Consider the following 10,034-nt stretch of genomic DNA (forward strand, 5'->3'; position numbering starts at 1 on the left):
CGGCTCAGAGTTCTGGGAGAGGAGCAAGATCAGGGGACGGCTGCCGTCTTTCAAAGGCTGAAGTCAGGGAACTTAAGAATGACGCATGTGTCCGAGGAGAACGTACCCTAAAAAGCCCAGCCCGTTCGTTATTAGGGAAGCGCAGCTTCAGATCAGAACCCGAGAACCCAAGGCTGAATTTCCAGGCCAGACCCCAAGGCCTGACACTCACTGTGCTCCCCACACAGCAGTGGGACACCTGTGACGGGGCACAGGGCATACACAGCTAACACTGCTCGCGGGCAAGATGGCGGCCTGCGAAGCCCCTCAGACCCTCCCAGAGAATCCCCTGCTGCCCAAGGCCAGCGACAGCCATTTTAGAAAACAGGATTTGCCACGCAAACAGACAAAAAGGGGCACTCTGGAAAAGTCCTAAAATGCTGGCATGCAGGGCTGCAAGGAGCCAGTGTCCCATGGGATCCTCTCGTGCTGCCCTGAGGGGCCTCCCCGCCCACCACGCCACCCATGGCAACGGATGAACAAGCACAGGGAAACCCTCCCACAGTGGGGGCCGCCACAGGAAGTGGGCGAGACCTTGGTGACGGGGCCACAGCACATCCACAGGGGCCGTGTGGGTGGCGTCTACACAGTCTCAGCCCCTGCTCACCCTGCCACGGGGCATTGGCATGCCGGGTGGGAGGGGACTTGGGCTGGGGACCAGGAAGCCACCATGGCCGGCTGGGGGAATGAGGACAGTGGGCAGTGAGTCAGGGAAGCAGATGGCTGGAGCACAGAGCCTGCTAAGTAACCAGACTTTCCGTCACTTGTTACGCAGCTCAAATTAGCATCAGTGGCAACTCTGTAATTAATTCGCATGTATCATCCCTCCTTCGTGATAGGGTTTGTTATTGCTAGGATGCCGGGGTGCACCCATGGTGCCAACCCCCAGCTCCCAGACCCTCCCTCCGATCCCAGACATGGTTTCCAGCATGTCGCCCAGCCAACGGCCCAGGAAAAACATCCCTCTGTGCCAAGGACAGGCCCGGGCCCCTGGGCCTCGGCTCCTCCCCTCCACAAGGGCGGAGCTGAGGTTCAAGCTCGCCTTTTCTGTTTCCTCTTTCCCAATACCTCCTTGCAAAACCGTCTATTTTCCATCAGCCATGAACTTTAACTTCTCCCACTAGCCCCAAGCCCAGCTCTTTATCCTTTTTTTTAAACTGAGCGTTTATATAACAAAAGAGTTAGAGACAAGTGAAAAGGCTGGAGGAGAATGGCCTCAGGTCCACTGAATCCAACGGCGTGAGGAAACCCCTTCCTCGACCCTGGACCACCAGCCAGGCTGCCCAGCCATCATCCTGCTGACCCACCCCCTCCAGGTCTGGTCAGTGGCCCCGGGTGGGGGTCAGGAAGCCCCCTAAGCTCCTCTGAGCCCACTTCGCCCCTCCCAGGCCCAAGCTCCCTTCTGCCTGGCCCATGTTTACAGGTGACAGTCACCTCCTCCTGAGACAGGAACCCAGCACAGGCACTGAGACACACACTCTCTGGTGAGTGATTTTTAATTCAGGCGCCATTTCTTGCTAAGCTCTTCCACGATGTACCCCAGGCTCCAGGGCCAAGGAGACAGGCCTGTGCCCCGTGCTCAGAACCGTGGGTCACCACCCATGCAGGCAGGCCTGTGCCCCGTGCTCAGAACCGTGGGTCACCGCCCATGCAGGCAGGCCACGCCCCGGTGGCACAGCATAGGCACTTAGTCTGAGGCATCAGGCCGCAGCGTGTTTTCAAACAGGTCACCTTGGGACAGACTGGCCAATGGCCATGGAGTGTGGCCAAGTTCCTGGTTAGCAAGTGTTTTCTGTGTGATGAACTTCAAAACGGAGAACAATAAACAGACCCCCCCCCCCAACACAGACACGCCCCAAAATGAAAACCTGTGGAAGTGTGCCCTCTGTTCTACTTAACAGAGTGATGTTAGTGAAAGACTGCCCCCCCGCCATGCACACAACACTCAGCAGCAAATGGGGATGACCTTGACCCCAGCCTGGGTCAGGAGGGGACCCAGAGCCCAGGTACTGACAGGAGCGAGGGGATGACAGGCAGGGGAGCAGACTCTCCCCAAGGCCTAGTGTCAGCCCAGGAACCCCGAGCCTCCAAGAAGCCTGACGTGCACACAGCGGATCCACAATTGCTGGGGGCAGGGGGCCAGGGGGACCCTAAGGCCTAAAAGTGAACAAGTGACTGAGAAACCCAGGGGCCACATAACCACACTGCAAGCTGGCGTCTCAGTTCAGTCACAACAATCAACAAGATGCTACATTTATGTGTGTGCACGTTTGTGTGTGTGCATGCGTGTGCAAGTGTGTGTGTAACCAAATGGCAGAGCTTTGGGTTGGGTGAGGACTTCTGTGTCCCACACTAAGTGCCTAGTGACAAATTCCCAAACAACAGCATGGAAAGTTAACGTTCGCGTCTGTCACACTGACCCAGAGCAGTGGCCAAGGCATCCAGAGCTCAGTGCCCCCACTCTGGGGGTCGCGCCGTTCCCCCCCACCCAGTCCCACCACAGCAGCTGCTTCCGAACTGCCAAGCCAGAGAGCACCCTCAGAAGTTTATTCCCATCTCGACAGAAAGTTGACTTCTCAAGAGAATAATCCCGTTTGATGCTGTGAAAGGGAAGAAAACTACACTTAGTTGTGTGTGCTTAGGTCAACATGTCTTTTTTCTGGAAAGCATGTAGAGACCCACCAGGACCTTAAGGGTGTCAGTGGCTGATGCCCCCGCCCAGGCCTGGGAGCCTGGTCACCTGTGGCCACAGGGCCAGGGGCTGGGTGGCCTGACGAAGAACACGCCCAGAAGCACCTCTGAGCTGGCCATCCGTAAAGAGTCTCATCTCAAGGAGAATTAGGGGGTCTGGTCTGTTTGCGGAAGGGAACACCTCAGACTCAGCCGAGCTGTCCTCTGACTTTAAAAACACTCCCAGCTGCAGGGCGCGGACCGCCCAGCACTCATGTAGTCGACACAGGTGAAAGAGGAAGCAGAAATGGGCCAGGTGGACCGGACGGAAGTTGAACATCTACAGAACAGACGCCGCATGTGCCAGGCACAGCACCTGGCTCTCCAAAAAGCCAGTCCTGGAGCGTCACCCACAAGTGACTTACTGTCCGGTGGCGAGCATCTCTTTATAGTGCAGACACCTGGCAGACACCAGGCTGAACCACGTGACCCAGCAACAGTACAACCTGACATCACGTGTCCCAGCTGTGCTGTGTGCAAGCGCCCAATACCAACTGTCGTATTTCTGACCCAAAGCTGTTTAAACTCAATCGAATCATGAAAAAACAATCAGACCAATCCAGATTGTGCGGTGTCCTACAAGACAACCAGCCGGGATCTCCAAAATGCCAATGTAACAAAGACGGAGGGACTATTCTAGATGAAAGGAAACTAAAGAGACAGGATAACTGAATGCAATGTATAATTAACTGGATCCTATGTGGGACATTTTGGGGCTCATCAGGGAAACCAAATATATACTGTTTTAGATAATAATATTTAAAGAGAGAGGAGAGGCAGGGAAGGGAAAAAACAATATTTAGAGAGAAAGAAGGAAGGAGGGAAGGATAAAAGTGTGTGATAAAGTATTAACTGACAAATCTAGGAGGAAAGCATGAGTGTTCACTATACCACTCCCTTAACATCTCAGCTGTGATAAAATCTGTGAGGAAGCAGTGTACTGGGGACACGCAGGCTTCTAAAACCTGGAGGTCCTGCTCACCTGTCAATGACACGAGCGGCCGTAGGGCAGTCAGCATATCCCAACTCAGAAGCATGGCTGCCCCAGCACAAACCCCAGTTCCCACCTCATCTGCTGTGCGACCTTGGGCATATTTCTTAACCCACCTGAGCCTCACTGTCCTTAATTGAAAACTAGCAATTAGAAGTGGTGTCTATTTCATAGAGTTCTTGTGAAGACAAAACTCTTCCTATAAACTATACAAACAGAACAATGCCTGGCCCCGGGCACGCAATGTGAAAGTATTAGATACGACTGTAAGAGCTGAGTGTTTGATTCTAGGAGTTTTTATTTTAAAAACTATTTTAACTGCCTTCTTAAAGCATAAATTGGACATATTTGAATAGTGCCCTGCTACCTCAAGTTCACTGTTAGGAAGTGAGTTGTAACAAAAAGCAAGCCTTGGGGCAACTGGGGATGAAACATGGCCCCCAAAAGGGCTGCAGAGAAGGCACCGGGTGTGGTGGCGGGGCGCAGGTAAGCCAACAAAAGCTGGCAGGAGAGCAGGTCAGGAGGCGTGAGAGAGTGGTTTTGTCGGTGGTATTTTAAATGTTCTCATACGATGCTCTCACACATGCAAAAGGAGAACTGGGAGAAGTTTAAAAAAAAAAAAAAGGTAGGGGAGCAACACAGCAGGAACCTCAGCAGTGGGGAGACCAAGAAGGTCCACTTCCTTTAAAAACATACTGTGTCTTTTAAGGCACTTAAATGCTACACTACTGTCAACACCGCCCGGTCTCAATCCTACAGAAACGACAGCTGCTCTGCACTGCGACAAAGGATCCAGTGGCTTTTAAGACAAGGGCAAGGTGGCTGTCCTTCCAGCAGGTGACAGGCCAAACGGTTATGGATGGTACAGTTGCACGAGCACCTTGGAGCGCGCACGGGGCAGCAGGAAGAACGGAGACACCGCGTTACGCAAACGCATAGGACTGCAGCCAGAGGTAACGCGTCTGCCAGGGTCCTGCACAGGTGTTTTCTAAATGCCTGTGTGCAGACATGCTCGCTAACCCACTGAAGGGTCTAGAAAGTCACACCCACACAGGATAAAAGTGGTTAGCTGGGGGAGGGGAAGCCTTCATGCTCTGTCTCCACATTTCTGCAGTTTGAAGAGTTTCACAAGGAGGCCCACGGGCAGCCTGGGGCTGTGTGGGAGCAGGGGTGGGGGCTGCTGGCCTACACGTGCCCCAGACACAGTGCAGGCCCTTGGCCAGCCTGGCTTTGCCCTGGGAGGAGGTCCCGGCCCTCCCCCTGCACTCTGACAGCTGTCTTCCCAAGGCCACTGAGCCAGGAGCACCTGCTAGGGGTCCTTCCAGCACTGTGCCTGGAAATGTCCAGTTTGTGTTGGGGGCGGGGGCCTAAATACCCTGCCCCAGTAGGGCCAGTAGGTAAACATAAATGTCAGACTAATCAGCCCAAACTCTCACGGGAAACGGCTGACAGAATGCAATCTTACTGTTTCCCGCCCCCACCCACCCCAACAGGGCAGCTGACCAGGAACAGCTCTGGGGGTCTGCAGGGGAGGGGCCGTGCATGGCACAGTGCCCACCTTTCTGGCCAGCCCCCCAGAGCTGCCAAGATGGGCAGCATGCAAGACCTGGCGCCGGAGAGAAAACAGGGCACAGAGGAGTTCTGAGAACAATTCTTTGTGGGGACAAATAGGTAGAAATGTATTCAGGGTATCTCTGCCCGGAGGCCTGACTGGCCATTCTGCTGGGGGCCCTGCAAGCCCCACCACTCTGCACTACAAGCAGGAACCTCCAGATGTGGGACCTGGGGGGGTTCAGGAGGCAGGTGTGCCCTCCCAGCAGGCCAAGGGCCTTTCCTTCCCCAAGTCCTCGCATTTTCACATCAAAGACCTTCAGCCTCCAAGAAAATCTGCTCCCCATCTTGCTACTCCCCAAAGCCAGTCTTAGCAAACTCCCCAAAGTCTGGGCTGGGAAGTTCTGATCAATCAGACAGTTACAAAGACATCTGATTCCTTGTTTTGTTTTATCACATTTGCTATAACACCAACAATTCCCTAAATGTGACAGAGTAATCAGTCCCCAGGACGACCACTGGGGGATGGCAGTAGGGTACCACACTGCCACCCAGCTGACTGGGACAGGCAGCTCTTTGCATGCGTTGGTCAGGCATGGGGGTGAGGGATCAGAGCAGCGCCAGACGCCAGCTCCCCCCAGTCAGCTGACCCTTGCACTCCCCAAAGGGTTTGCACACACACAACCTCGTTTCCTTTGGACCTTCCAGGTCAGGGGAGACATCAGCGAGCGGCAGGGAGGTCTGCAAACCTGTCCCTGATCACAGAGCTACACGGAGCAAACTGCCAACTGGCTTCTTGGCTCAAGTGGTTTGGATATTCACCTGTGCCGTGAAATTGCTATGGGAGGTGTGGGTCCTTAGTGGAGTAAAAGGCCTGGCATGACCTAAACCACCATCTATAGAGACCGTGCCCCCAACACTACTTGGGAGCCCACAAACCAAACCACACCCACCGCAGAGTCAGGGTCTGTTGCTCAGGTTCCCCGGGTAGCTTGGCCTCTCGGTCCCCCGCCCCCTGCAGCCAGCCTGCCTGGCCTCTCCCCTCCGTGGGCTGCTTCTGTCTCCAACATGAAGACCAGTTACTTATGGTCTGCACACTAGGGCTCGGGCTAGAAATGGGCTTCCATTTGTGGAGGTGGCCTCGGCAAGAGGCAGCCTCTTGGTTCCAAATCAGGTTCACTTGGGGCACCACTTAAACTGCAGCGTTCGGCTGAAAGTCAGCATTTAGTACCGGAAATCTGCATTTCCAAGGGCTCCAAAGGAACCTGTGCACTCCTGACTTGGAGGTCCGCATCTTCCCTGGAGGTGGGGCCTGGAGTTTCTGCAAACATGGAGGGCGGGGCCGGCTCCCTGCACTAATGACAGGCGTTGCACACCGCAGGCAGTGTGTTGGTTCCATCCTCTTCTGCCCACCTTGGATGTCCAGGCACCCCCAGGGAATCTGGCTCCCCAGCGCCCCTGCCCCAATCCTCTAGCCAAAGGGCCCGCTCAGGGCCGAGACAGCCTGGAAGGGGCGGGGTCGAGCCAACCCAGAAGCCATCCCGGGACCGAAGCCGGCCACGCCCACGACGGCCAGCCCCGCCTCTCGGCCAGCCCCTCTGCAATTTGCGAACCCCGCCACCCGGCGCTGCGGGGTGGGAGGCCACAATGAAACTGGCTGCTGAAAGATTTTCCAGTCATTAAGTTCCCCGCCCTGTACCGGCCTCGCCCCACGAAGGCTGTCCTCAACCCCAGCCATGTCCCAAGCGCTGTCCCCGCGCCGGTCCTCAGGGTCCACCTGGCTCGGAACCCAGCTTGGCCCCTGCCACGGCCACACCCACCCTTGCAGTGACTTTCCCAAGCTGAACCAACACTAACACCCCTACACTAACCCCACCCCCCATCTGGGTCCACACACCTTTAATTCTGACTCAGAATGCCTAGAAAAATGGTCTTCCCTTCAACTGACACCCTTCCACCTGCCACGCGGTTTGCCGCGGCTACAGCGTGGGATCAGAAATGCGGGGGCAGCCCTCCCAGGTGAGGGCTCTTCAGAGATCCCGGGTCCTGGCGCCTGCAGCCTTCCGACACGCTCAGTACCGATTTTACCAAGAGAAACCAGCCTTTCGGCTCTATGGTCTTGAAGGCTGCAGTTTTTAAGTCCGTCTTTTAATCACCTATGAACTATTTTACAAATGAGAAGACTACATCTTCCGTGACAAGGAAACGGCATAGGCATACGGGTTTTGGCGTTGCCCCAAATGTGGATGAGTGACGTGCCACTGTAGAGTTCGCGTGAGCTCAGAGAAAATATACAATTCTTTAAAGCAAATTGGGGGGTTAAGGTTGCCCACTATTAAAATGTTGTTTCCACTTTTGTGTTTAGAACAACCCACCACAGAAGAACCAACTACTAACTCCCCGTCCGCGTGATGGGAAATGCTGCCTTGGGGTCTGAGAGCGGGGGGAGGGGGTTCGGTCCGCTGCCCCCGGACTGCCTGCTCAGGCCGCCCACCCCCGTGCGCGTGCCACGTGCTTGTATCCGGCTCCCCGCAGGTGAGCGCAGAGACAGGAAGAGGGCAGCGCAGACCGACGGGCAACCGGCAGGGCACTCCTTTCAGGAGAAAGCGCGGCCTCACCAAGGAGCCCCTGGGGTCGGGCGCGCCCCCGCCGGCCGGATGGGCGGGACTCCCACAAAGAGGCACGGACAGTGAACCGGGACCACCCCCGCGTCCGCCGCCGCTGGCTCTGGTTTCGACAAATTAAACCTTAGAGCGCTGCAAAAATTACAGGAAGAGGAGAGCGAAGAATGTGCCGAGTGGCTGGAGAAAACCCTGTCCCCGCGTGAACTTCGCCCGCCGCGCGCCCGGGCCGGGCCGGCCCGCCCCTCCCGTGCGCGCGCCAGGCCGGCGGGGGAGGGGCTGGGGCTAGGGCACCCTCCCACGCGGCTCCCCGCTTCCCCCGGCGCCCGAAGCCCCGATCGGCCCCCGCGGTCCCCACCCAGCTCGCCCGCACCTGCCTGTGCCGACCCCGTTTGGGCGGGGTTCCCGCCCCCTACCCAGATGACGACATCCGCCCCCGCAGCCCCGCCCGAGCGCGCCCGGGGAGGGGGCGTGCCCGGCGGGGGCGCGGTCGCCCGGCGGGCGCCAGCTCCGAGCGCCGGGACCCGCGGCGCGCGGGGCCGACCGCAGGACCGAGTGGCGCGGGAAGGGGCGAGGCCCCGACTGTTCCCGGTCCGATCGCCCTGGCGCCCGGCCGGCGGCTCCGGGGGCGTGGCCCGGAGGCTGGCACTGACCCCCGTCCGCTCGCTCGGGGCACCCGGGCCGCCCCACTGACCTGTGTGAGTTCTCAGGTGCGCCTTGAGGTGCGAAGATTTCCCGTAAACTTTCTCGCAACCCGCGTAGTGGCACTTGTGCTTTCTCTGCGGGGACTCGAGGTCGGCACGACTTCGGCCCCGCCGGCCCCTTTGTCTGAGGCCGGGCTCGCCGCTCCCCGCGGGCCCCGGCTCCCGCTCGGGCTCCAGCCCCGCCTCAGGCTCGCTCCACGCGGGGCTAAGGGGCGCAGCAGCCGCGCCTTCGCCGCTGGGGGAGGCGGGCTCGGGGACGGCGAGCGGCGCGGGCGGCAGGCGGCAGGGGGTCCTCGCCTTCCGGGCAGCGGCGCCCTCTCTGCGCTCCGCCGGAGCGGGCGCCGGCGCTTGCTGGTTGAGGTCCGCTAGGATCCGCGCCACCACGAAGAGCGAGGCGCTGTCCTTGCCGTCGCGTCGCTCCTCGACGCGGGGCAGCGTGGCGGCGACAGCGGTGGCCGCGCCCTCGGGTCCGGGCTCCGGCCCCTCCCGCGGCCCGTGCACGACCGCGCGGCTCGACATGGACACGAGGCACTCGGCGGCGAATTGGTCCACATAGGCGGCGGCTGCCATGCTGCGGGCTCCGGCCGGCGGGCCGGCGGCACTGCTGGTCGCTGCGAGTCGTCAGCCGCGCATCCGCACCCACGGCCTCCGGAGAGCGGGCGGGGGGCGGGGGCGCGGCGCGCCCTCTCCGCGGGCTGGGCTAGGCGCGCAGCCGCCTCTGCCGTCACCCGCGCTGCTCCGCGTCTGCGAGGGGCCCGCCCGGCCAGGCACTGAAGAGTGAGTGCATGGAAGGGTGCGGACGAGTGGGGTCCCCGCGCGGCCTCAGAGACTGCCTGTCCTAAGGATGCCCAGCGGCGACGTTACGGACGACCGCGCCAAGTCGCGGCGCAGCCTCGCCGCGCACTGTGGCAGGCAGGACAGCCGCCGTGCGCGCCGCGGCTCGGTGTGGGCGGCCCGGCCCCGGGGATGGGCGGGGCCGGGGCCACATCTGGACCCGACGTCAGCCCCCAGCCACATCCTGGCGGCGCAGGTTACAGGCGGCGGCGGCCGCGGGGAGCTGCGCGCGCGAAGGGGGCGGGGATCTCGGAGCGCGCACCGGCAGGATAGAGCGGTCGCGCGCCCGCGCCTGGGAAGGGGGCGTGACCGAGGACAGAGGTGGGCGCCATTGGTCCGTGGGTGCGCAGCCGCGGGCCAATCCGGGCCTCAACAGAGGCCTACCGGCCTCGGGGCCTGCGCGCTCCAATGGGCGTGCCCCCTTGGCCGGCGGGAGGAGGGGCGGAAATTGGAGCCGGGAATCGGGCACGCTGACGCACGTCGTCCGGAGGCGGTGGGGTGGGGCGGGGCCCGCCCTCACTCGCCGCGGGGAACCCGCGGGGTATTTTCCTTCCAGACCTTTTG

General features: G+C 59.8%; 1 protein-coding gene across 1 annotated transcript in view; it reads right to left on the reverse strand.

The window, feature by feature from the left end:
- Positions 1 to 9,707, reverse strand: part of KLF13 (KLF transcription factor 13) — a 44,120-nt gene extending 34,413 nt beyond the window's left edge. Inside the window, exon 1 of the mRNA XM_019753212.3 lies at positions 8,627 to 9,707. Coding sequence (XP_019608771.1) covers positions 8,627 to 9,206 — 580 coding nt within the window. The 5' untranslated portion in view covers positions 9,207 to 9,707. The remainder of the gene's footprint in view (positions 1 to 8,626) is intronic.
- Between the last annotated feature and the right edge of the window lie 327 nt (positions 9,708 to 10,034).

This window comes from Rhinolophus sinicus, chromosome 13, assembly GCF_057876585.1.
Source record: "Rhinolophus sinicus isolate RSI-liver-muscle chromosome 13, RSI-T2T, whole genome shotgun sequence".
In the NCBI taxonomy this organism is placed as follows: Eukaryota; Metazoa; Chordata; class Mammalia; order Chiroptera; family Rhinolophidae; genus Rhinolophus; species Rhinolophus sinicus.